The sequence below is a fragment of the Ambystoma mexicanum genome, chromosome 9, assembly GCF_040938575.1.
Source record: "Ambystoma mexicanum isolate Mex_15411 chromosome 9, UKY_AmexF1_1, whole genome shotgun sequence".
Taxonomy (NCBI): Eukaryota; Metazoa; Chordata; class Amphibia; order Caudata; family Ambystomatidae; genus Ambystoma; species Ambystoma mexicanum.
The window spans coordinates 791,089,521-791,116,841 of record NC_090931.1 but is presented as its reverse complement, the minus strand read 5'-3'; the positions used below and the strand labels follow the sequence as shown (position 1 = coordinate 791,116,841).

General features: G+C 43.4%; 1 protein-coding gene across 1 annotated transcript in view; it reads left to right on the top strand.

Moving 5' to 3' along the window:
- RFTN2 (raftlin family member 2) overlaps window positions 1-27,321 on the top strand; it is a 483,996-nt gene that overhangs the window by 351,186 nt on the left and 105,489 nt on the right. The window contains exon 6 of the mRNA XM_069615738.1: window positions 7,021-7,142. Within this exon, the coding sequence (XP_069471839.1) occupies window positions 7,021-7,142 (122 nt within the window). The remainder of the gene's footprint in view (window positions 1-7,020; window positions 7,143-27,321) is intronic.

Sequence of the window (27,321 nt, the reverse complement as noted above, 5' to 3'; positions counted from 1 at the left end):
GGATTGATCGGGTGAACTCACAAAAGCAGCGTATGATCGGCAACAATCGTTCTTCAAAGCTGCCAGGCAGAACTCTGAGGCAGCAACCTAGATGTGTTTCTTGGAATCCAAGGACATAGCTAGGAGCGGGAAACCATTGTCGGACAGATAATTTGTTAAAGATTGCTTGGGCATATTTACATCCATGGCATTCCCTTACAAACAGGCAATGTTGGAGAAAAACAGTCTCTCACATCAGAAAATTGCTAGAAGAGTAGATGACCGAGCATCAAACATTGCAGGCACACTGATGAAAAGACTGGGGGCCCATCAGTTTTCCAGCTTGTGGGTTGATGAAAGCACAGATGTGAGTGATACAACTCAACTCGCAATCTTTGTATGAGGAGTAACCAAACCATTGCAAATTGTTGAGGAACTACTTGATCTATGTCCAATTAAGGGCAAAACAATGGGACAAGACATTTTCAATTAAGTGAAACGTGTCTTGTTGAAATTCAGTCTGTCAGAGGACAAACTCAGTGGTCTGACAAACAATGTGTTTGCCAGTCTCTTGGCAAAGTCAGTTCCCCAGTATGTCATCACGCATCAATGCATCATTCACCAGGAACAACTGTCTGCAAAGGCCGTGGGGGTGATGCTTGTGATGGAAAAGGTTGTTTCTCATATGGTCAAAAGGCTTAATCATAACAGTTCCTAGCATTTCTTGCTGATTTAGGAGCAGGCCATGATGATGTTATTTACTTCTGCCAAGTTTGTTGGCTCAGCAGGGCAGCCACACTATCTAGATTTTGGTCACTGCTTAATGAAATATAAACATTCATGGCCAACAAAAGGAAAGATGTCAGCTTCTTGGGTGATACCTGGTTGGAAGACTCGGCACTCCTTGATGACATAACAAAGTATCTTTTCGGACCTGAATATAAAACTGCAAGGGAAGGATCAGTTTGTAAACAGGTTGTATGAACACATCCAATCCTTTGTTCATAAGCTGGAATTGTTTGAGAAACAGCTGAATGAAAGATATGCCACCCATTTCACAGTACTGTTATCAAGATCTGCTCACAGCATCACCCATGAGAAGTATTCTGCACTGATTGGTTATCTTTTGGAAGAATTTAAAAACAGATGTTCGTATTTCAGGGGACACAGTGATGAGCTGAAGATGTTTGCAGATCCATTTGGGACTAATGTCACCAATGCCCCTGGCATGTTCCAAATGGAATTAATTGGCATCCAAAATAATGGCCAACTGGAAAGAGCCTTTTCAGAACAGAACATGCATACACTTTAATGTCAGACTCTTTCCCAAATCTGTCAAATCATGCACTTCGGTCCATTGCACTTTTTGGCAGCACATACTGCTGTGAACGGTTTTTCTCAAGATTTAAGAACATGAAAACAAAATCAAGATCACTTTGACAGATGGACACTGATCTGGAATACTCTGCATTGCCACATCAAGTGTGCCAGCAGATATTGACATCTTGTGCAAACGAAAACAATGCCAAGTGTCACACGAAAAACTGAGTTAATTTCAATGTTAGTAGAATTATTGTAGACTTCTTCATAATGTTGTATTTAAACAGTTTTTGCATGTAGATAGTTAGGGTGGATTGAAGTGTGCTTTTATTAGAGAACTTAAAACGGTTGTATCCTTTCTCTTTTTTGCATTTATGGTTCCAGTTGAATAGCAAAGTCCATGATTTTGAGCCTGGAGTCATTTTAACTGTGTTGAATGCTACTTTAAGACTTAATAATATGCACAAGACTGAAGAATTAGTAATCTTGGGCCATTCTATTTGGAGTAACTTATCCCAGCTCGTTATACCTACTGTGACCACTGTTTGACTTTTATTTACTTCTGTTTCTCTTTTGATTGCTCGGTTTAACCTGTTCAGGAAAGGTTATCAACAAGTTACTAATGCAATAAAAATAAAATCTTCTTACTTTAAGATTGTTCTAAAATGCTGACATTGCGTTTCTTCAATTCGTTTCAGCTTTATGCGATCTCTTTTCCGCATTTCATCTGTTGAATTGGATTATGCTTCTTTCATTAACACAGAAGTAATGAATGTGTATTACAGAGATATGCTGGCGTATATATTGGGCACACTGCACAGGCAGCATAGAAATCAAGGGATGCCGTGTGGCAAAGAGTTCAGGTGCAAAAGCGGTCGGTTTTCCTGGCTGTTGAAGTGTTCCTTCAGGTATGCTGTGTGAAAACCGACCCTCTTTGCCATACGGCATCCCTTGATTTCCATGGGTTAACTTCGTCCAGACCAACCATTCCTAACTTGCCTTGAGAAGGACCCTCCGGGGTCGAAACATGTGTCGGCTGACCACCTTTATAGACTATACTATGACCAATAAAAGAAACACATCCTGAGACACAGGAACCAGCGTGAGAATCTTTTTTATTTACAATGTTCAAAAACAAACCTCCCGCTGCAAGGTAGCCAGGACTTTCTGAAAATGTTCTCCACCCAAAGCCTCTTCCAACCTGTGACCTTGCACAGCATTATTCAGAACAGCAACCCTAACCGAGAGCTCAGCACAGGAGTGTTCAATTCCAGAGCCCAAACCTTTTCCCTGCTTTTTCCTCTGTATATAGGTATGGGTGGTTCTAAGTTACCCTGGCAACAACACAAAATGTTATGATGCTATTGGCCATAACCTGGCAACCCAATAACAAATGTACCACCAAAATGCTGCATCTGCCAAAACATGTTTACCAATACTGTTAACAGCACCCACAACATGTTTATGTTGACAGTTAACTGTTATAAGTTTAAAACAGTACATGATGACCAACTGGCAATTATAATAGTATTGATACATATATTTACATGATAAATGATATAATATACATACATATATAAAAGTTGTATTGTAAAATGTTCTTGTGTGCTGTTGGTGATATGGAATTTTCATGTTACCCTTTAGAACTGATTGTAAACTATATGGCTTTTTGGTCCGTTTTTCTGGTGTAAAATGCCCCATTTCTACACGTTTTGGGGGAACCACCCAAACCCACCCTAGATCCTTAGAGCTCCCTCGCTAGGCCTGGTCGCTTCCACTATTTTGAAGGAAAATTAATACCTACACACTGAAAGAAATCACGACCTTTTATCATTTAAGATGGAGGGGCCCCCTTAGATACCCAATGCCCCTGACACCAAAAGCTATCTTTAGGGCTGGATGGCACATCACTGCCTGTGATGCTAGTGTGTCACAGGTCACAAAATATCGCTTTCTAATGTGATACTGCTTTCAGTGACATCGTTGAATTTGGCTCACGGGCCCACTGGGTGACAAAAATGAATGCTTCGGCCCTACGTTCGAAAAGGTTGGACAAGGCTGCCCCATAGGGATCCATTGTGCACGCCGACTTCCATGCTTGCATGGCAAGCGGCACTCACAATTACAATTAAACGCTATACAACATGCTCGCATGTCGGGCAGCATTTTTTGTAATTGTACATGCCGCCTTCCATGCCCGCATTGCATAAAGCAGGCGGACCCCATAGGGATCACCAGCATGAAAATCCATGTCAGTGCAAATGCTGGAGCATTTGTATGGTGGAGACGAAGAAAAGCGGCGGAAACACAAGTTGCGTTCTGCCCCGCCATACAAATGATTCAAAATGAGCCGTGGTGTCAATGGAAGGTGTAAAAAACCCTTACGCAAAGCTTTTACACCTTCTGTTGACGTTACGGCTCATACGAAAATGAGCTCCCTTCCCTTTACACTCTGGGGGATTTAAAAACCATTTTGAGTTGAGTAAGGGCAAAGGACGGAATAAATGTTGCCTCTTTGCATTCCTCCTCTGCCTTCAAATGGCTCATAGTTTTACTCAAGCCTGAGATTTTTGTGCTGCCATAAAACCAATAGATTCCGATGGAATTCACCTGTTTTAGCACCTCCTAAAATCAGGCGAATTTCATAGGATACCATTGTAACTGCTTTCCTCCATGTGTAAATGGCAGGAGGTATTTCCACCTTTTGCCAATTCGAGTGCAAAAAAAAGTTGTACATTTTGCAAATGATGAAAATTTGCTAGGAGGAAACCCAACAGCAAGTTAGCGCTCACGTTGGATGCCCCCTCATTGCAATGAGCGCTTCTTATCAAAGGACTGCCAGGGAGCGCCTCTGGGGAAATCCAGAACAATGCAAGACTGTCCCATCCTGCGTGCATGCACGTGTGTGCTATGCAGCATAAGTGATGTCACGGTGATGATGAGGTGTGGAACCCTGGTCGACCCTGAGTGTTCGATCGGTGCCAGTTGGCCCCTGAATGCCTGCCTGTGTTGAGGGTCCAGGTGGGTGCTCCCTGAACTGATGACTTCTGATGAGTACTGGCAACTAATCCTCTGCTGCAAAAGGAGAACGCACATATTTTTTATGCACACCTGACTGCAGCCTCATGCTAATCCTTGCCACCATTATGGCGGATATAACAGTGGCAACGAGTTTCTTGAACCCGGGGCCGGGCGTAGTTGTGTATGAGGGGGCATTTCTAATATAGTTGAGTTATTTACAACCCTGTGAGAAAATGTACATGGCTGCAATAACTTCATAAGAAAGGTCAAATCAATCAATGCCATCATGTATGAAGCAGATATTTGCCAGGTACCTGCAGACTGCTGGTTGAAGCTAAGCACATGACTTATCCTGTGTGCAAGACAGGTGCACAGGGATTGCAAACTTGGTAAAAAAATGTTAAGGCACGTGTTGCAAATGGAAGAACAAGCGAAGAATCTCTCAAGTGTCTTAATGGGTTCAAACTCGCTCAGTAATGCTGTGGCGTAAAGCAAACGTCGATCACTGGAATGCCTTGTGATACGTCATACGACATATGTGCATTTCCGTTCGTATTTTATTTTTAATATCACTTGGGTTGCATATTGGCAAATCATTGTTTTATAAATGTTGCTCTTCATTTTGTAACATGTATGCAAATGGCTAGATTATTAGCCAGAAGCATTAAATACAACCACAAAAAAATATAATAAAGGAAAGGTCTTGTGAAGGCAGGGGAAAGTGTAATTATGGTTAGGGGGACTTGGGTAGAATTTGGTCTTTTGTACGCATAATTTGTAATGAAGGTTTCAGTTATTTAATGATGGATTCCTTGTGAATGATAAAAATGTGAGGGTTGCAAAAATGTGAATTTTGCCTTCCTTTATTTTTTTACTTTTATTTTAAGGGTGGGTGAGAAGAGAGGGATGTAAGGGTGTATACAGGAAGTGACTGACTCTGATTACCAGTAAAATATGGAGGCGATTTCTCTCAGGATAGGGCTGTTCATGGGTGGGGGTGGGGGGCTGAGTAGGGAAGAGGATTATTGGGTGGTGAATGAGGTAATAGAAAAGTTGTTGGTGAAAAAATAAAGTATTTGGCTTGGTATAAAAGGAACCCCAAAAGGAGCTTGTTTTTTCCGAATGCAAGTCACGCCTCTCACTCCTACCCCTATAAACACAAGCCAATTTCCTGACAACTCCACCTCCCACAGTCCGCTCCCTACATATTGTTGGTCTGCAGCTGCCCATCACTTCTAAGTAAATCACAAACGCACTTTTTAAAACCATCAAAAAGACAAGGTGGAAAAGGTGATTGCCATCCCTACTAAGGTGGAAGGTGCAGGCTGAAGTGTACCACCAAACCCTCCTGCCCCCCCCCTGCCCATGACGGCTCTGCATTCGGTGACACTTAAGGTCGCTATGCACCCTAAGCATGCGAGTCTGCGGTCACTCTAGCCATACCATCATGCTCATTTTAAGTTGGCTGTCCACGAACCACAGCACTGGGGGTTTGGTCATTTCCCAGGCAGCTAGGGTGGTAACAATGCTTGCGAATCCGGACAGTTCCCTGGTTCCAGTGGCTCGCCCACGACTTTCAGGTGTAAAAAGCAGGCATTCATCTATGGTGGATACAAGCCTATCCGTCCGCCCGCATCACCATTGGATATGGATGGAGGGACTGGCGGTTCTCCTCCTCGAGCATATTTCTTGCTTCGTGCCTTGGTCCATCAAGAGAAACGAAAAGGCCACAAACGGAAAAACAATGCAGAAAGCTTGCCTCGGAGCTGTAGCCGCTTGTGTGCATGATTACATGGCTGTACTTTCAGCTTGCTGATTCCAGTCTGGAATTGTGCGACCACTGTTCTAAAAAAATGTGGCTTTCGTGTGTCAAACTGAAACGTGGAGTGTTTCCATACACTGCAAGGTAAGACTGATACACTGTAACACAAAACGAATGAGATTTGGTTAGAGTTTAAACAACAAAATGGCGAGAGGAGAAGGGTGAGGATCAAAAGTTCTTCCTGGAACTCTCAGGGATTGTGTGTGTGTCTGCTAGGTAGGTAGCCTTTTGTGTTTACCAAGAAAAAGCAAGGGTGCACTTCCCCACCCTGAGCTTCCTTCCTGTTGAGAATCCTCCCTGCCAGTGACGTATGTGCCAGGGTGTTGTCATTCGCATTCCTTGTCGGAAATTCGAAAGACAGAGACAACTATGGAAATAAAAGTCATCGACACAGTAGGGCGGTTCTATTCACTGCAGCATGAAGGGTGGGGACATAGGATTTCCTGCAATCATTCGTGTGTACAGCAATCTGTGCCGTGCTCGTGTGCCCCATGTATTTGCATCCTTTGGCTTGTAAGCATGAAGCACTGATCGTGTCGCATGCAAATGCACATTTCAAGTGAAGAAAGCCCCCTTGTCTCAACCTCTATTCATAGCTACCCGTGTGTTTAAATTGGCCGTTGGACAAAAAGCTCTACAGCAGAGGCCATTTTCCCACAAACACGCACTACCTTTGAGAAGTTGATGTAAGCTCAGTTTTTCACAAAGGCAGATATTTTAGCTTTGTGTGAAGAAATGGAAAGAAACGTACATGCAGGGTGTGCTTGCCTAGAAATTGCCATCGGATGACTCGCTTGATTGCTTCATGACGCATTTACTTGAGTGTTGGAAGGAAATCTAACCATCGACTCTGACTTTGCTCTGCCCTGTTTCCACAGGAGAGCACTTGTTGAAATCCTTGGAGGGGTTATTCATCTACGAGGAAGAAGGTTGCAGAGTTCCTGGCTCAAACAGGAAAGGAAATGATGCAATCGTAGTTGAACAATGGACGGTCATTGAGGTAAGATGTTCATTCACAAATTGTAAATTAAGCGGTTTTAACCAGCAATAAAGCGTCATCATGGGGCAAGCTGTGGTAAATGCTATTCCCAAATTCAAACTCATTTTATATAATACAGACTGCAATTCAACTTAATATCTGCTGAAACGTCCTCTAAAATTACGTTGACATTTTTTCCATCAATAGCTTACATTTTCCAAGTAATTTCCATTTCAAAACAACATACATCAGGCTGTGGCAAATTCAATGGAAATACTGTGTGTGAGATGGAATGTCTCAGCCTGCCAGTCTTCCGCAAGGCCTCTGTGTTTTCTACTGTTTCATGACTGGATCCACAGGGTAAGGATACAGAATGTACCATGCAATTCCCAATGGGAGTGCCATATCATGTCTGGCTTTATCTGCACCACTGGTTGGTGATAGCCTTTTTCTGATTATAGTGGGATGCAGCAGCTGTACACGCCTATGTAATAGTACAAAGTCCAACAGCAGGCCTTTGTTCCTAGGAGAGAATGAATGGTATATGTATGTGGCCAATACTGTCACAGCTTCCGTATGCCTCTTAGAGCGGAGGCAATTGTTGCCAAAACTAGCTATGACCAGTTTGTGAATGATGTGTGGGATTCAGAGTTGAAGCCATGTGGGAGAACGAGGGAAGTAGCCTGCAAAAGGTAGATGTGTGGACCCCATTGATTAGGTCGCCTCCCGAATGTCCTGTGATTGGGACTGGAATTTCAGCCCTATAGCCTTACCATAATTCCTGATAAAAGTACAGAGACTCCCTCTAAGCAGCCCACACATACACGGTCAACTAGATAATGTAGCTTCAATTGGTTCATTTTCTAGACATTTGTGTCAGTTGCATCAAAGCTTTTGAATTTATCTGAAGGTAGCAATTAAGCTGCATTGAGACTGCGGACCAAACTATTCCAAGAGGGTGAACGTGGTTAGGCCGGCTCAGAAAACCGGCCCCTATGCACCAAAAAGGCACATAGACCCCCCTTCTAGTCTGGTGGAGTAAGGGAGGTTATGTAAAACTTTGAATGTGGAGATAGGTATCCGGGGTCGTTCCGGTGAGGTCAGAGGTGTGGTTGTGGGATCGGGAGACCAGAAAGGAGTGAGATACGGATGGAGGAGTCTTTAGAATGCATGGAAGATAGTGAAGGTAAGGTGTCATGGGGAGAAGAAAACTCAAGTCTGTTAATGAGTGGATGCGCTGTGTGTGTGAATGGGTGTGAGAGTGAGGAAAGTGATTGAGCGAGAGAGAAGGGTGTGTGGTGCGGCCACTTGAAGTAAAGAGAGAGGAGAGAGGTGAAGGTGGCTTGCAGGTGAGCGGAGAAGAGAGAGACAGGGAGACGGGTCAGGGAACAAGGGGAAAGATAGATGTGAAGGGACCTGAGAGAGAAGGAGAAGAGAGAGACACACACACACACAGAAGAGTGAAGGTAAGGTGTCGGTGGGCAGTAGGAAACTAAAGTCTGCTAATGATTGGATACAGTCTATGTGTTAATGAGTGTGACAGTGAGGAAAGTGATTGAGCGAGAGACTGGGGGAGTGTGGTGCGGCCACGAGTAGGAGAGACAGAGCAGAGAGTTAAGGATGGCATGTGGGTAAACAGAGAAAATTGAGAGAGAGACAGGGAGACGGGGAAGGGGAGGAGGGGAAAGATAGACGTGAAGGGACCTGAGAGAGAAGGAGAAGCCAGAGATCTACAGGAAGAGAGGTAAAGAGGAGAGAAGGAGAGAGAGAGAGAGATAGAGAGAGAGGGACGTGAAAAGACTGGAAAGAGAAGGAGATGGTCGATGAGATTGAATGCAGCTGATAGGTCTTATAACATCAGAAGAGAAATGCTACTCTGATCCATTATTAAAGGGGTAGTTCGGTCAGAAATGTTATTGCCCCAATCGATCGGGCATGTATTTTAGAGCATACATCGATCGTTCTTAAAAAAAAATTGCAATGCAACTTAACTGTGTTTTTTCATTTTAACACAAGCGAAAATGACGGGTCGGGTACCGCCATCTTGTGCTAATCTTATCTGTTGATCCATCGCTCTAAGTTCAAGCCCGCAGTTCAAGTGTCCTCGCTGCACTAATTCAGATCACCCGCCCAGAACGCTGACATCACTAGACGCTCACAATGAGCTCCACTTATTTTAATGACGTTAGTGGGCAGCGTAGCCAAACGTACCCTGTCATCAACAACGTCATACCTCTATTTATCTCAGAACGAGAAACTAAACTTAAGAGCGGAACAAGTACTTTTAATGTTGACATAACGCTGAAAAGAAGTAAACTTTTTCCAATAAATGTTATAGCTAGCGAACATCACATGGTTCTAATTTTTTGGTTATCTGTGAACAGTGATCTTACAATGCTGATTCCATTCTTCGATCGATTAATCCAAGTCTTTGCATTTTACATGCTGGGTCAATCTGGGTTGTGTTGCTCCTGTGGAGGGAGCAGTGGCAGGAGCGAGGCCTGAGGAGCGTCAAATTTGTTGTGGTTGGGGTCCCCTTACTATCTGCTTTGCGGACGTGGTCTGCTTCAGTCCATCAGCGAGTCGGGTCTCGAGCGGAATAGTATACCCGGTGACTGCATCGCGAACCCCTGGCCTGTGCCCCTCTGCTTCAGTGTGTCTGTGTGTCCCCGGTGGTGGGGGGGAGCAGCTGCTCCTGTCAGGGTTAGTTCCCCTCGCACCTGCGTCTCCTCCTGGCCCCCCCAACAAGCTTCTGGGCTGCACCCCGAAGGTGTCGGGGGTCCCGGCAGTTTCTCTTTGTGTTGGGCCGTAGGGGGGGGGCTCTGGGTCATGTGTCTCTGTCTGCACGCCTCGGCAGGTCCCGCGCCTGCCTCAGTGCTACGCTGCCAGGCTAGCCGCCATGTGTATGGTCTGATGGGGGCTTGCAGGGTTTCACTGCTTTCACCTGTGTAGTGTGTTGTCTCGCCGCCGCGCAGAGATAAGTCCCACGCAACCCTGCCGCCTCGCTCACTTTCTTTTGCAGGTTCTCGGTGCCCGATCCTTGTGTTTGGCCAGCCCTCGTCCCGTTGTTGCGCAAACGGCTGGCTCCTGGGTGGCAGACCGCTGTCCAGTGTTAGTTGCGGGTGGCTTTTTTCCCCGACCCCCTGTGGCGAGGGGCTCCAGTGTCGTGACGCCCTTTGCTGCGTTTGTGGTCCGCTTGGCTGTGTGCACTCTAGCAGGTCTTTGGCACCCTGTGCAGGGAGCCGTGTCTCCCTGCCGAACCCTGCTTGGCTGGATCGCCTTTCTCCCGTCGCCGCAAGTTTGCTTTGAGGAGGTCGGTTTTCCCTGTGGCGTGTGCACCCGTTGTACTGTACTCCTCTTGGTGTACCGGGTCAGCGCAATTCCCCATGGGAATTGGAGCTCTGCTCTTTATGCATATTGTGCTGCTTCAGTTTAGGGCTGCTGGAGGGGACGGAGCGTGCTGATACAAGTCCTTCTTATCGAGCCGCCATCTTGGAATCACATTGTGAGTTTTTAATACTGCAATTTGATTAGCCGCTTCAGACAATGATGACTGAAATATTGCGGCCAAAGCATCAGATGTTCCATAGAAATCTAAAAACGGGAGACATAAACAGAGCCATGACTTCCAGAGTGAGTTATCGAAGTTGTTTTCAGATCATGGACATGGCTGTGCATCAATCAACTTTATTAATGTTAACATTAATACTGGCTACACAGTCTAGTATATTACCTTTAATATGTGTCGGTTGTTTACCCTTCTGAGTATGACCTAGATTTGTTTATGTGGTTTCCATTGATGCAGCAATCAAATCCGACTAATTGGAAAGCCACAGAGGAAATTCTGGCATGCACCGCAGCTGTCTATATAGTAGCAGCACATTTATGTCAGTATTGGGATCTGTTAAGATTTTAGCATGCATGATCTCACAATCAAATACACCTTGTATTTTAACTTCATGAATGTTCAGTGTGGCTCTGAATATTATTGCAACTCCCCTCGCCCCTAATATTGTCAACTCTGTCTACTCATAGAATATGAAAGCCTGTCGGTATAGCAAGTGCAGGTGATGTACCCGATGCACTATGTAGCCAGGTTTCAGCAATGGCCAAGATGCCGATTTCATTAGTCAAGATATAATCTGCGACTTTAGTCACATGTTTCCCCAATGATTGAGTATTTAACAACACACATTTTATAGTATCCACATTGGTTTTGTCCATATGATTGGTTGCAAATTTCAACATCCGATCATCCGACAAACTATTTGAAATGATCCCATTTTGAACTGATCAACCACTCGCCTCACCCGTTGTATAATTTATCAGATTAGATGTTTCATCGTTCTTACGTCTATTTTTTACGTCTATGTCCATTGTATTCACAGGAATAACTGTGTTTGAAATGAACAAATGTGACGCATCATTCTGTATAGCTAACAATGGGGTCAATGGCATATTTTGAATGGAAGTGTCAATAGGCTTAGATTCATCATGGCTTAGGTTATCTGTTCATGTTTCCGTATCCATCCTATTTTGTACTTTTACACATTCCTTCATAGTACCCATAGGATTCTCTAGTTGTAACTGTCCTGCTATTAGATCTTTCCTCTGATAGAAAGAGGAAAAAGTCCATAGAAAGGTGTTTCTGTAGGATGCTAATGGTCTGTGTCTTAACGGAACGCAATGTCCTTTTTTGTTCATTGTTAAAACCTAACTGATCCTGCATGGCATCAATAACGGCCATACGATCACCCTTAACAACCCGTTCCATAATCATACTATAATGTAGCTAAATAAACAAAGTGTTAGATAAATTAGAACCAACAAAAACAGATAAACAATGTTTACTAACCTAGCCGCCAACACTCCAGGCACCTCCACACACTAACCGTCACAAACCGCCATGCCAACGCGCCGGCACTGACGCGCTTGCAATGGAGGTTTAAAGGCGTTTAGGTTCCTGGGAAGTGTAGTCCTGGCTGCACTTTGTGTGTTCCAAATGTAAATTTTAAATACAAGATGACATTTCCTAAGTGTGCATTCAGTTTAAAAACTACTAGGCAGTTAGCTAAATCACAAGCATTCAAGTTCCTATGAAACTATCAAGTTAAATGTCACATACAAAATTCTATACTGCTAACACGCATATCAGCATACGGCACTTGCAGACAATGATGCAGTGTTTACCTACAAAAGACATCAATCAAAGTAGAACTTTTATGGCAGCACCTGGAAATATGGGTCTTCACTTGGCATATGATTTCTAGACCTCACATGTGCAGCTATATATTGGTATAAAATGACAGTAAATGGGCATATGAGGCTGTAGTGGAATATGCATGGTTGTGCCCCTAGCCTATGTTTGTTATACTGGGTCTAGCCCTGTCATACCATGACCATCTCCATAGCATATCAAGGCAGCACCCTATTTAAAATGTGGTTGGTATTTTAAAAAGTCTAAAGTCTGCTTTAGTGTAGATTTGGTGTAAGCTTATGTATTTTTTTACACCCATCAGTCACCTCATGTGATGTCATTGGAGCTAAATGTCATGTGATATTATTTCATGTGATGTCATCAGGGTCAATGGTCATATGACATCACTTCATGTTGCTATCATCGGACGTGTGATCTCACTTCCGCTACTCTTGGCATTTTGGTGAATTGACGTCCCTGGCACTACTTGGCCCATGGTGCGAGGGAAGACTGGGCTAGGCAGGAGGGCGGCCCAGCCATGTTCAGGGTCTAGGACACTGGCTTCTGACAAATATGTGTAAAATAAAGAGCTTTGCACTACTATCCTGTATCGGGTCTATGTATTTGTCACCATGTCCCACATTATAGTGAATTCCATTGGCATGTTGTTATCATTTAGCGCACCAGTTAGTCACTAGATTATGTGTTTTGTGTTTTAGGATCTTTGTAAAATGTATATCAGTTCGGTTTTACAATGACTGACAATCCACCTTCTTAAAAATAATGTGTTTCTCCCGTCTAAAGCACATTCCATAAAATATTATCTGTCTATTCGTCAAATAGACAAATGGTTACAGGTGCTCCGGTCAAAGGATCGAAAACAAGAGGATCTAATACAATAGTTGAGAGTCAAAAGGACCGAAAAAAGGTCGAACACCTTTTTTAAAATATATATATATTTTTTTGGTTTCCGTTTAGGAAAAAAAAGTGTTTTTTATACCAAAAATGGGGGTTTGGCGGGGGATCCCCCGCCCCAGAAAAAAAAGAATTTGGCTTTTTTTTCTCAGTCCTTTTGACTCGAAACTATTGCATTTCGATCGTTTTGATTCGATCCTTTCACCTACACCGCATTAACGCACACCTCCAGCCTCTCTTAGTCAATTTCAATTTCACAGAGTTCTTTTTCTGGGAAATGCCAAGTTAGTTATGTTTTCCTAGTACTTACTCCAGCTTCCGTTTCTCATTAATTTATTTGTGTTTTGTAAATGTGCCAATATGCAACACATGGCTTCAAATGGCAACTGGCAGAGACATAGGGAGTCTAGGTCAAAGGAAAGAATGAATGGATTTAACAATATCCAGGGAAGGATATGAAATGTGGTGCTGTAAACCAATCACAATACAACAATACAACAATTATACTTTTTCAATTACTCAACAATAGAAATGTCATACCTGTATCCAGCTAAAGTGGAAAGAAATGCTCTCAATGTTTAGGGTTTGTCCAGATGGATTTTAGATCTGGACAGTTTTATGTGATGCTGCTTTTGACAATAAATAATAATAACTCAATTAAGCATATTTAAACACTTTAAATTGCAATATGGATAGTCTTGTGTACTGCTTCCCTTTTCATAGCTGGTCAGGATCCAAGAAGCATCTTTAGCATTTACTGGTCTAATTTCCTTTTTACTTTCTGGGTATTCTACATTCATGAAGGTTTTCTTCCTCTCTGTTTCCATGAATTTAACCTCTCATTATATTGGACCATCTCTGAATCTACGTTCTTGCTAACAGTGGTTCTCATTCTTAGTGTTACTCATCACTTTGTTACCACCTGCTTATTTTTCCTTTGACAGGTGATAGAATGGTACAGAGACTCATCTTAATGTCTCTTTTTCCCTGTAAATAATTCTGTGTCAGCAAAGAAAATGCAATTCCTCAACAATCTCTTTCTTTCATGCTGGTTTAGGTTAGATTGTATTAAATTCTCAGGATGGTTTTCAGTGCCTCGTTGAAATGAATTACCTTAAACAAAAGTCTCTAGTTATATGATGGGCTTTCCTTAAACCATCATTTGTTCTCTGTTCTTGATTGGACATTTCCCTTCCAACAGTTATAAGGTTCAATATCAAACTTGATTGTTTAACTTGTTAAGGTTTGGTTTTGACCACTGTAATTCTGTACATAGGATAAGACTCTGTTTCTGAGCATGCATAAGTCCCTTAAAACCTGTAATTCTGTGTTTGAGATGCAATGACTTTTTATTTTAGATAAGACATATTTTCCCAGCATGTCTCAACCCTGAATATTGCATTTGACTCTTAGTATTTATTTACATTTACCCTTACCAATAATAACTCAGTGACCCTTGGTCTGCGATGGTACTGCATGTCAACATAACCGGATCAGGTTCTCTTGGCTTTCAGAAGGATTCATTTCCCATTGTGCATTTTTGTAGAGCTTTATCCCATGACAGACATGGCCTGGGAATCTGACTCTGCCGCCTAGGTTTACTTCACTGTTGAAGTCTCTGAATAGGTTCCCTATTAGTGGTTGATTGCTCTGAGACTGCCTGCCCCAATGCTCATCATTTATGTCCGTACTATGTGTTAGCCTTGGCCTGAGGAATTAGGGGTTCATTGCTCATCTCCAAAGAGAGGTTGAAGTCTAACAGTGTAATGTTTCTCTCTTTCTCTCTCTCTCTCTCTCTCTCTCTCTGTCTGTCTCTCTCTCAGAGCATGTCCTTGAATTTGTATTATATGTTCCAGAATGAAAGTTCCTTTCATACGTATAACTCCCTTGCCCTGGCTTTGGTGTACCAAGAAAATGGGGCTCATTACGAGTCTGGCAGGTTGCTGCCAGACCGTAATGATTTACCGCTGACTGATTTGCTGGTAACACAGGGGGATTACAACCTGTGCGTTCCGGAAAGTCAGGTGCTGGTAAATTGTAATTCCCCATTCCCATATGGGAATGGGGAACACGGAAGCACTGGCACTGTTAATAACGGTGCCAGTGCTTCCGTGACGGTCTGCTTACCATGGCCGCTGTGTCCGGCAGGGTCCGCTCCGGCAGGCAGACTCGTAGTATGCCGGTCCGGAAACAGTGGTGCCAGTAAGCTTACCGCCACCGCTGTTTCCGGGCTAGGCATTCTTGGAATGAGCCCCAATGTCTCCATTCTCTTGGTACTGTATTCTCACAGATTTACTCCACCAGGGGGTATGCTTCTCTTCCCCTGGTCTTCCTTTCACCTTGTTTTACTACTCTGTAAGTGTGGGTCCCAGACCCTTGAGATTCTGCTGCTTTCCTTTGACAGACCTGGATCACTTTACTGCCAGGTGCTGCGCTGAAGAAGAGGATTTGTGATGCTCTTCTCAACTGAGTGCATGTCCCAGACCCGTACTTCTCTCTCTGGTTGCTCTGGTCGACCTGGCTGACCCCTCTGACAGGTACTGTGCTGAAGAAGAGGATTTGTGATGCTCGTCACAATTGGGTGTGAGTCCCCGATCCAACTTTCGTATCTCTTGAATGCTTCCAAAGCCCCACCAAGCGTCCCGGCAACCCTGGTACCTGTGAGGGCCTTGAAGGTTGGTGTGCAGCTAGGTCGTATCTCTGGTCGGGTTTCTGCTGTCTTTGTTTGACTTTCCTTATGCTGCAGTGGTTCTGCAGCAGCCAGCAGTGTGTCTGCCTCTGACTGTGACGCCCAGTGGTCTTCGTCATCTGGAGGCTGGCTCTCGTAGCCTTCCGGGCCGTCCAACATCAGCGAACGGTAAGTGAGCTTCCTAGCAGGTCGTTAAGCATCCCAGGTGCCGTCTTCAAGTTCCTCTGGTTTCCAGCCTTCACGATCCCAGATCCTCCGGGGATGACTTCTCTCTGGGTTCCTCCAGGGAGGATTGAACACTGTTTGGAGTCCCTCTTCACTTTTTATGCTCATACAACGTCCACATTGACTGGAACACTTACTTTGGTTCCGCAGGACAGTCCTCATGGCTCTGCGCTTCTTCTTCAACCCAGTATTGACCTAGTCAATCTCTACTTTGTTAGTTGAATTCTTCCTCCCCCCCAGTCTTTCAGTGTTCTTCGGGTGGGTAGTCCCCACTCTTCCTCATCTTAGTGTTCCTCATGAGGGTTGTGGTATCTACCCTACAGAAATACATGGAAGTGTGGGGAACTAGTGTGTCCTGTATAGGGTAGGAGAATTACGGAGGTTTTGGTGCAGTGTGGACATACCGTGTTCTCCCCGGATAGTCGTTCCGAGTCCCATAGGGGGATCCCTCCCCATGAGATCCACCCTCTGAGTACCATCCCAAGGGGGAGTATTGGTTAGCGGCCTCACTTCCTTGGCCTCATGGGAAGGGGCTCCCCTAGGGGAGAAGAGACAACATCCAATGATTCGTCAGACCATACATTAGTATGTTTTCATGAAAGTAGGTAACGTTTCTGACTTTACTGAGTACATTATCCTTCAGAATTCTGAGGCTGCTGAACAGAGTTCAAAAGGTTTTCTGGTGTATGTGAAAGTTGCAAATGGTGGAACAAAGCCTTTAAGGGACTTTGTGGACTCATGTAACCTAATTGAGTGGTACCCGTCCAGCTTGTCTAGCTTAGAGAAACCCTTTGTATCATGGAGCATCAGGGCGAGTCAGATATGCCTAGTAATGGGTAGCTGTCTGTCACCACTTCTTTATTTAAACTGTGCAGATCCATGCATAGGTGTAGTTGTTATGTAGAGGGGTTTGTGGCTGGCACTGCCCCCCCCCATTACGCTTGATAGGGATGACTCCAGGTCATAGGTTAATTTTATGTAGCTATTTTTTATGCATTTATTTATTTAATTTTATTGGACATTTGTACGGTTCCTATATACAATTGTTTCCAGGCAGCACAAAACAACATAGGGGGGAGGGGCGGGGCACATGGGGACCACAAATGGTTAAATTGGCCCTGTGACAATCCTACCTCCTACCGATCAAGTGCAAGTCAAGGTGGTAAGTGCAGGGGACGGGGTAGAGGGAGAAGTGCAGGAGTGGGGTGCCCCAAGGGTGGTGGGCAAGTGTAAGGCAGGTCAAGGTGACAAGTGCAAGGGGAAAGGGGGAAGCGGGAAGGGAAGATGAGTGCGGTGAACAGGAAGGACCAGTTTGGGCTAGTCTGGATAACGGAGCCCGAAGGCAAGTGCTGGCAAGGGATGCTGGGGGGACTGTTATGGGTGGTTTGGCCCCTGTATGACTCGAAGGGACCAGGCCCCAGTCGCAGCAGCAGAGGGAGAGATAGCACGGGAGGGGGAGAGGGAAGGAAGAGGAGAAAAGGAAAGTCTTCAGGAGTTTGGGAATTTAAGAAGATCCGGCTCAAGTCTGAGGCGGCCTGGGACGCCGTTCCAGAGGGCGGAACCAGCTGAGGAAAGGGATCTACCTCCTGCTTTCTGCTGCTTGGAAAAACATTTGACCTCCAGAGAGTTGGAGCCAGAGGACCAAAGGTCTCTGGCTTGGAGCTATTTTGGTAGGGAAAGCAGGATGTAGAGAGGTGCCAGGCCCCAGACAGCCTTGTGGATGATGCAAACGGTCTTGACTTTGATAATTGCGGTCAATAGGAGCCAGTGGACAGATTTTAGGGGTGAAAAGATGTGGTCCCTGCGCTTGAGGCCAAGAGTAAGTATTGCAGCCCTATTCTGGATTAGTTGAAGGGCGAAGGGAAGATCCATGGGTGTTGGAGATTACTTCTTTGTGATATTGAATAATGTCGTCCAATTCACTGGCTTGTAGGAAGAGTACTTGCTCCTCACTGTGTCTAGTACAATGCCCAGGTCTGCTTGACTGAACAACCCTCATTTCATCAGTTCATGTTCTGGAAGATAAATCTGTGCATGAGTGGTCCTGCCTTTGAAACCTGCAGAGCATTTCATTGTACTCCAGTTACTCGACTTTGGACCTGCCATAGGCCGTGGGCTCTATGCACACTGTCCATCTACTTTAATGGTACTTTCTCTTTCCCTAGCGTTTCCTCATATAAATGGAGTGACTGATGTCTGAATTTGAAGCACCAAACGAGCAAGCACCGTTGTTGTTGACATTTCTCTATGCAGTTTAGCTTGGACTTCTTTATGGTTCTCAGGGCCGTGTATGCAGAGAATGGTGCTTTCATAACTGCAAGTGAGGCTATCACTGCTGTCTCCACCAGAAAGGATGGCAACAATGCAATGATCTGCCTTCGCACCTTCACGCAGTTACCCATTTTCTTGTAGCTGGGGCATTGTTTAATTCGACCTGGTGACCAGGAGTCACAACCCGTAGAGTCATTGTTTGGGCACAATTGGGTTCCCCCTTGTTATTTCCCAACATGCCATTCATTGAAGGTCTTCCCTCCTTTTTGTGTGCTTCATTCCATGACTGATGCTCAGAGAATGTGCCTCTGAGGTACCTTTGCCAAATGAAGCTTACTTGGAGAGATTTCTCCAATGAGAGGTAGTTTTCTTGGATGAACCTCTTCTGAACTTGCAGCTATGGGTGTGTACATGCAGCATGTCTTATTCGTTCCTCAGAGACGTTTTTGAAGTGCATTTCACCGCTAATGTCCCTTAGTTGTCATCCGGTTCACCTGTTATCTACCCATTAGTGTAGATCTGGATTTTCTGTTATACAAGATTCTAATGGTTGTTGAACCATTCCAATAGACATCCCAATGCTTCTTTGAAGACATTGGTAGCATGGCCTTCATCAACAGGTCTTGTGAGAGGTTTTCCTTGTAGAACACTGAAGATGCATTAAACCACCACCCCCAAAGCATTTAGAAGTAAGCAGCATGCCCAGCATCACTGATTGCTTCAATGTATGTCTCACTGAGCACAACAGATGCTGAGTTTACGTGGGGTCGGCAGGAACTGGGAGTGGTGGTCTCCTGGGATAGTGGCCGAGATCATAGAGTTCCTCAGATCACTAATCACCATTGTGGTGGCCGAGCTTGTGGCCTAGATCAGGCACCGCTAGGCAGGAGTTTCAGTTCAGGCATGCTTAAGTAGACCAGGCATAAGGAATGGCATAACATGCCCTTTAATATTGACAGGCCCAGCAATACAATAAGACAATCATGGCATATCGGTGCAATGCAAGTAAGGGACAGCATGGCTGCAGATCAGTCAGTTAGCGCTGTACTCTCTGGGTCCTTTTGCGTCCGCTTGCTCACGCATTTGATTTCCCCATTAACGAACTCCACCTGCAGACCTCTGCATCATTGCTCATTGCTGTCATGACGCAGAGGTCCACCAGAGGTTGCACTAGTAAACCACACGTTTTAATACTGCAAGAGGATTCAGGCTTCCTAACAGGGTACTTACAACAGCTTCTCACTATGAGAACTTATACTAGAGCTCTAAGATCAAATAACCAGCACTTGTTATGTGTGCCGAAATGCCGGACAGTTAAGGTGGCCAACTCAGCCTTTTTTCCATTGGGCCTAAGGTTTTGAATGCTCTCCCCTTGGATATGAGGCTCATTGAGTCACTCGAGATTTTTAAGAAAAGGTTGAAAACTCACCTTTTTAATTAACTTATTCATAGTTTTACTACCTGATGAGTTTAGTCTTTTAGTCTTCTCTTTCTGGCACTTAATTGCGAAATCCTGATGATTTTTGTTATGTGTTGTTTATGTCTTGTAGCGCCCTCATGCCTAAGGGTCCATGGTTGCGCTATACAAATGTTATAAAGTAAAGTAAAAGTACAGAGGGGGCACCTCCAGGAGGTGGCACTGACCTGGCTGTGTTGGGAGATCTGCACTGTAAGGTATTTTATCTTAGCAGCAGTGGCACCAAAATAACAGCTTTTCTACAAGTGAAAGTGCATACTGATTTTTCCAGACCAGAGTAAGACACGGCAACGCCGTAGAGTTCAGGAAACAACTGGTGCCCCTAAGAGCACAGGCAACTCTGCAGTACGCTACCAGTTTAAAGGTTCGACAATGGGGTAAAACCTTCAAGTTTACCAAGTTAAGAAAGCTAGTGAATGGCTAGATGGACACACGGGATTGGCTCTGAATGAATCCTCGTGGAGAGGTGAATGGAGGTATGTGCAATTGCATGTCCATGTGATCCTTGGTCAGAGCATGATCGACTTTCTAGGCAAGTGGTTTGTAGTTTTTAGCACAGCCCCAGAGATCTGCTTACTCAGTTGGATGTTGCCCCTAGGACTGTGTTTTTTTTCTCCCTTGCCCACCTTTGCTGGCTCTCTGGCAGTGATCTGTAGCATTATAGGTTATTTTTCTTTTCTGACACAATAGAACAATGGTGGTGTCCTTGGGTATTCAAGGACATGAGGTATTATTTTCTTTTTGAAAGAGATTTTTTAAGGGATCTGTCTTGGTGCTGTCTAAAGGCCATTCCTGGTTTCCTTACTGTTTTCTCATACAAAAAAGTCGTTTTCTTTAAAAAAAAAATATAGGCTATTGTAGGTAACATACCTAAGTGGTCCAGATCCATAGCAGAGTGAATTCAACCCAAGGAATTATGCAGAATAATAAAAAGTAACATACATTACAGTGGATAAAAATGAAATTAATGTATTTATACAAACACATAAAAATGCGTGTAAACCTTGCTGCCCTCAGGCCTGCCGAGTAGTTATAGCTGTATTAGTCTCAGATAAGGCAATAGGGGCGCTGACTGGCTATAGCTATGTAGTCAGTCTCTCTCCACAGTCATGAAGCAGGACCAGAGTTGATTTCAGAATATTATTATTCAGTGAGGTAGGAGAGCCCATGGGAAGGTCACAGATGCTATGAATCCATTTTAGGAATGGATAACTTGGGAATTGAATTTGCCAAACAAAGACGCTAGACAATGGGGGCATTTATGATCCGAGAAGACACTGGCCACAAAAACAGGCACTGGCTAGATATGCAACTTCACATAACTGGCCATTAGACCCTATATACTGTTTGGAAAATAAAAATATATACTGAATGAAGGAACTCTAAAGCATTTGTGCTATGTAGCATTTTTCATGGAAAGTTGGACTTTTGGTTAAATTGGACATGTGTGTTGGAAACTGTCCCTCCCACCCCCCATTGCGAGTGTTAAATACCAGGGATTTCTCATATGTGGAAATGTTAGAAACGGCTCATAGGCCAACATCTATTGTTCACTGTAATTCAAGGGACACCGTAGATTTAATATTTTCTCATGTGGTCAATATTCAGATGGGCTATGACATCAAGGTGGGGAAATTACCAGTAGTGTCCATCAAAGGGTGGAGTGGTGAAAGGAAAGTTGAGAAGTCTGTAATATCAAAACTGCCTTCCAGTAAACCCTCAATGCAGGACGAATCAGGTAACAAAGAAGAATGGGTTTGGTTCAAAGGCTATATTCCTACGAACCCTTGAATTTAAAAAATAACATCTTGGAACGCCAGGGGCCATGGCCATTTTTGGAATAAGTGATTGTTAAATATATTCACGGATGCTGACATGTTTTTGATCCAGGAAAGTTGGCTGGTTGTCTTAGACGGTACACCATTTTCAATAATATGGCTTTTTGGGGTGATGGGACGTCCGTATGGTGGGATGTTAATTGGGGTTAGAAATTGCCTATGGGCGGCCCAGTTTACATTGCCCTTGAATTGCAAAAATGTGATGGCTGTTGAAGTGCAACATTCAAATGTTAAAACTTATAAACTAAAAGATATTCTGAGGATAGAGGACATTGTACGGGATGGACAGGTAGTGCCTTTCTTGGAACTGCAGAGGAAGTTTGGTCTATGGGGAGGGAGTTAGATACATTAAAAGAAATAGACACAATTTCGCATCAGAGGCTGAAAATGCTGCGAGGCGCATTGGAGAAAGGAACCCTCAGGATGTGTAATATTTAAGTCATCACCCCGCATGGTATCTACTTATATTAATGGAAATGCCCTTAGATGACCCTACTATTAAGGCGTGGGACAAATTTAAAAACACTTGGGAGAATGAGTTACAATGTGCTATTTCGGAGGAAGAGTGGAGAAAAGTACATCAGGTGGGTTATAGAAGTAAACTAGATTTAAACCTGCAACTTATTCACCAGCAAATCTTGGGTTGTTTGTACTGGACACCAGTGCGCATGTATAGTTTTGACCTTCTGAACAATGAGGTATGTTGGGGGTGTGGGAAGGAGAGGAGGACACTAATTCAGATGTTATGGAGGTGTTCAAGATCGATGGGTTTTGGGGGATGTGTTGGACAGGTTGGACACATGTTATCTATAGGTTTCCTGAGAACACCCTTTTCTACAATTCTCTTGTCTGATAGAAGATGATGTGTGATTGCTAGGAGATATAGATGTTGGATTGACAAAGCCTTAATGGTGGCAGTGAAACAAGTTTTAAGACTGTGGAAGACTAGGAAAATACCACAAGTGGAGAACTGTGTTAGTGAGTATGCAGGCAATTTTTCGAAAACATATTGCTGAAAAAAACATTTCGTTTTTTTTATTTTATGTTTTATTTTTGTTTTGTTAGTAAACAAAAGTGTCAACAAAAAAAAACAGGGGGTTAGAGGGCAACCCCCCATTTCAAAAATAAAATTAAAAAAACATTAAAAAAAAAGAATGTCAGCAATTTTGTGTCGACAAAATGGCATTTTTGAAAATGTGGCATTCGAAAAAGTCACTATAAACCGGGTTAGTGATATGCAGTTGTTGTCAGACTTTGAGAAATGTATGTATTATGGGAGGAATCAGGAAAATGTCTATTTGGATCTTTGGACACCCTTTAATGATCTATATGGTTAATAGAAATAAATTGAATGAATAGAATCCTGATAAAAAGATGCGTGATTGCATGTTAGTAGGTTTTGGGGTATATGTTTTATGTGTGTGAATGTGTGTGTTGTGTTTTGTTTCTTCTCTCTCTCTATTTTCTGGACTAAGTTAATGTATAAGTACAATGATTGTGCTCAGGGGGTTGGTAACAGTACACTATTGATATTTGTGTTAGTTAACTTGGTTAGATATTTCAAACTTTTTAGGAATTATTAATTTAAGTAAATGATAAGTCTATGAAATGTTAGTATTGATGTTAGGTTCTTGAAAATGTTACTTGTTGCTGTTTTGTTGCATATATGTGAACAATGATAAAGTTTTCACCCAAAAAAAGTATAAGCTTATAAAAAAACTTTTGGTTATCAATATTTATGACCCACCTGGAGGGGTGTAGACACGGCGGCTGGCGATAACATCGACTATGTAATACTAGGCGGTGATCTCAATGCCAGATGTCGCTTTAATCTGTATATTGAGGAAACTTGTTTTATGAAATCCTGTAATGCGTTAATTGATCGATGCGAAAATCCTCAAGGGTGCAGATAGATGAATTTCTTAACAGACTGCAACCTTGTTATGCTAAATGGGAGACCAGGTGCCGATAAACTTGAGAGATATACCTGGCACAGCAACGTGGAGCAGGCTACCCTGGATTACTTTTGTGTGAGCCACGGTCTAATTGCCAAAGTTGAAGAATTGAAAATCACTAAGAGTATATATAGTGACTACTCCCCCGATACACTTAGGCTGAATATTGACATTGAAAGGGAGCTTCAGATTGCTGAAGTGGAATGTAACGGGTGGTGGTAATTGCATTTATTGGTCACATAATAACATATGGGTAATGAACCACAGAGTGACAAAATTAAGTAACCCCAAATGGAAAAAGATGTGCAATATGATGGCAGAGGAGATGGAACGACAAATGAAGGGAATGTCTACTAACACAGCCACCTATGGTGGTAAAGTTTGTGTAATGAAAGGCAAGACACATAAAAATCCATTTGATCTCGAGATTAGAAACGCTAAGCGCAAATTGAGAAGTTGGCAGCAAAAAATAAGAACTTGCAACATAGAGATGCCTGAAATGAGTACATGGTGTAGTAAACTGAAATGCAGCTATTGCTGATGGTCAAGCGAAGGAGGAGATCCCTACTGGTTACTCAATGGCAGGAAATGGTGGAAATATTGAAGAATGGAAATATTTTGAGGATGTGGTAATTTGTAAGGCAGCATAGAAACAGGAATCAGGGGACTATGTATGTTGAATCTATACAGACACAGAATAAGTGAAGGATAACAGCATTAGACAATTACAATATAATAGGAACAACGTTCAAGGACTTGCAATGCAGTGAGACACGATGGTAGAAATGATAAAAAAGCATACAAAATCGAAGGCTCCAAGCCCTAATCGCCTCTCAAATATTGTTTCAATCAGCGATAAGGAAATCGGGGCGGACATATTGACTCTGTTATTCAAAAAGGTATGTTGGGAGGGTACTATACCTACATCATGGAAAGAAGCCATACTGGTGACAATTTAAAAAAGAACCAGCAATTGAATCCTAAAAATGATAGACTTCTTTCCTTAGTAGACGTTACGGAGAATCTATTCACCACAATGCTTCTGCTGGAGTTAAATCACTGGGTTGAGGATGAGGAAATATTTAGCCCCCTGCAGACGGGTTTAAATTCAGGATGCTCTACTACTCATAATTTACTAGTCTTAAACTTATTGACAGTGGCGGCGAAAGGAACTGATAGCCCCCCTTTGTATGTGGCATACATTTATTTTCCGGCCATCTTCAACACGTGAACAGAAATATTTTGTGGCCGAAGATGTTAAAGTGGAGTATACCTCCTGCACTATTGAGTATAATTACACAATTACATGAAGATTCATCTGTGTCAGTACGCCTGAGCAGCAGTGGTATATATACCCCTAAGATTACCACAGACATTGGCTTGAAACAAGGGTTTGTGCTTGCGCCCTTGTTGTTTAATATATATTTAGCTGATTTAGCCGCACTTTTGAATTTGGAAAACATCTGCCCCCCTAAAATTGGTAACTGTCATCTGATATGGCTCTCATATGCAGGCGAAATTGTGTTACTGGACCACACATTGTTGAGCATACGCCGTTCTTTTCATGCTTTATGTGAGTACACTGAGGGGGCAACAAATTAGAGACAGACTCCTATCAGGATAATTGAGCAGAAGAGGGGAGACAAAGAGGTAATTATCGATTAAAAGCAGAAGGCTACTATGTTAGGTTGCTTGATTGGCAAGCTGACCTATGGATGGGCGGGAATTAGCATGAATCGATCAATGCTTTGGATCAATGCTTCTGTCCTGCTGTGATATATGGTCTAGAAACTGTTTATACAGAAGCTAGAAAATGGGATTGGTTAACAGTGATGGAGGGAAGGTTCTGGAAACGTCTGCAGGGTTTGCAACAATGCATCCTCATGGCAGCTATAAGATTGAAACTTGCCCTGACCGCATTTATAGGACAGGTCAAATGTAAGAGATCTCTTTTATACATGAAAGCCAAGAAATCCCCAGCCAGTCCAGTTATTTTGTTGGTATTGTTTTTTATTGGCATTTCACAGGTTAACATAGCAATCCTCCCCGCAATCCAACCTCCCTACCCCCACTCTCCTTTTCCCTCGATCAGCAGTACCTTTAGTAATAAATAAAACATTAATAAAGCTTCATCGTAATTACCGTACGTTAGTGAGAGATTAGGCAATGTCTAGAACCCGAATGTTTTGTGGGCACAAATTAATTCGGCAATCATCCTTCAAATATTCCAACAGTGTTCCTAAGTCTGTCCTGAATTTTCGATCTTCTCCTTGTATGTTATACGTAATTCCATTCCATTGCCAAGACATGCCAGAGTTTATGTAGCCATTTCTGATTGGTTGGGACCGTCTCTTTCTTCCAATTCCACTCGATCACCAGTTGGGCTGTCAAAGTCAAAACCATAAATGCCTTTTTATGTGCCCTATCTTGTGGAGCTGCATCTTTTGTCCAAAGGCCCAGAAGACATTCCCCAGCCCCTGCAGATATATTTGCCCCTATAACCTCCTTTAGAGTCTTACCAACCTGGCCCCAGAATGATATCAAAGCCGGACAAGACCACCAAATATGGAGCCAATCCTCTGCCCCTTACACTTAGCCAACAGTCCAGCGGTGTCCCATTGAACATCACACTGAGTCTCGCAGGTGTATAGTGCCATTGAGTGAGAATTTTAAACCACATTTGCTTTAGTTAGATAGATCGCCTTAGTTTCAGGATATTATACCAAAGTGTCTCCCATTCCTCTTCAGATATTTGGTGATCAAAGGTACTTTCCCATTTGCCCATATATGGACACTTTTCCCAGGAGCCCCCTTCAGAAAGCAAGGCATAAAATGTAGAGATGAGATGAGTGTCCCCCATATGCAATGTGATATATTTCTCAAATCCAGTGAGCTCTCTGCTGACTTGAATTTTATTGGGGGGATGCATACCCCTATGACGAAGCTGGTAATAGCTGAGCCGATCTCTTTCCGTAGGTGCATAAGATTGTTTACATTGCTCAAATGTTTTAATTTCTTGGCCTAGCATTAAATCTTTGAGTCTTACACAGCCCCCTCCCTCCATTTTCCAAAAGCTCTAGCCTCCATCCCGGGAGTAAACTGGGGGTTCCCAAATATTGGTGTAAAGGGCCCCAGAATAGTTGATATGTGCTTCTGCTTCAACACGAGTGCAGTTATTTGCGATGTCTTCATACTCGGAGGGCGGTCAGCCCGAGGCAACCATAAAATCTCACCTAATGCACCACTCACCATGGCTCTATCCATTGCAACCAAATGCTTACTATTATCTCCAGAAAGCCATTGTTTCAGTACCCTCAACTGGGCTGCCTAGTAGTAGTTTCTAAAATCAGGGAAGGCCATAACTCCCCTTTTTCTCGTGGCTATTAAGGTCTGCATGGCCACCTGCATTCTTTTATTATGCCACATAAAGGTGGATAGGATGCAGTTGAGTGACTTAAAAAAAATCCTGTGGATAGTCACCGGCAACGCCCCAGCCATGATATATATAAAGGGTTGCACCTTTACAGGTCCCCTCTCAGAGTGTTGAGCAACGGAGGATAATTTGCCTCATACAAAGTTGCCATGGATTTCGTAATATAAACCCTAACTATTACATGTTTTCTTCTGCCCACA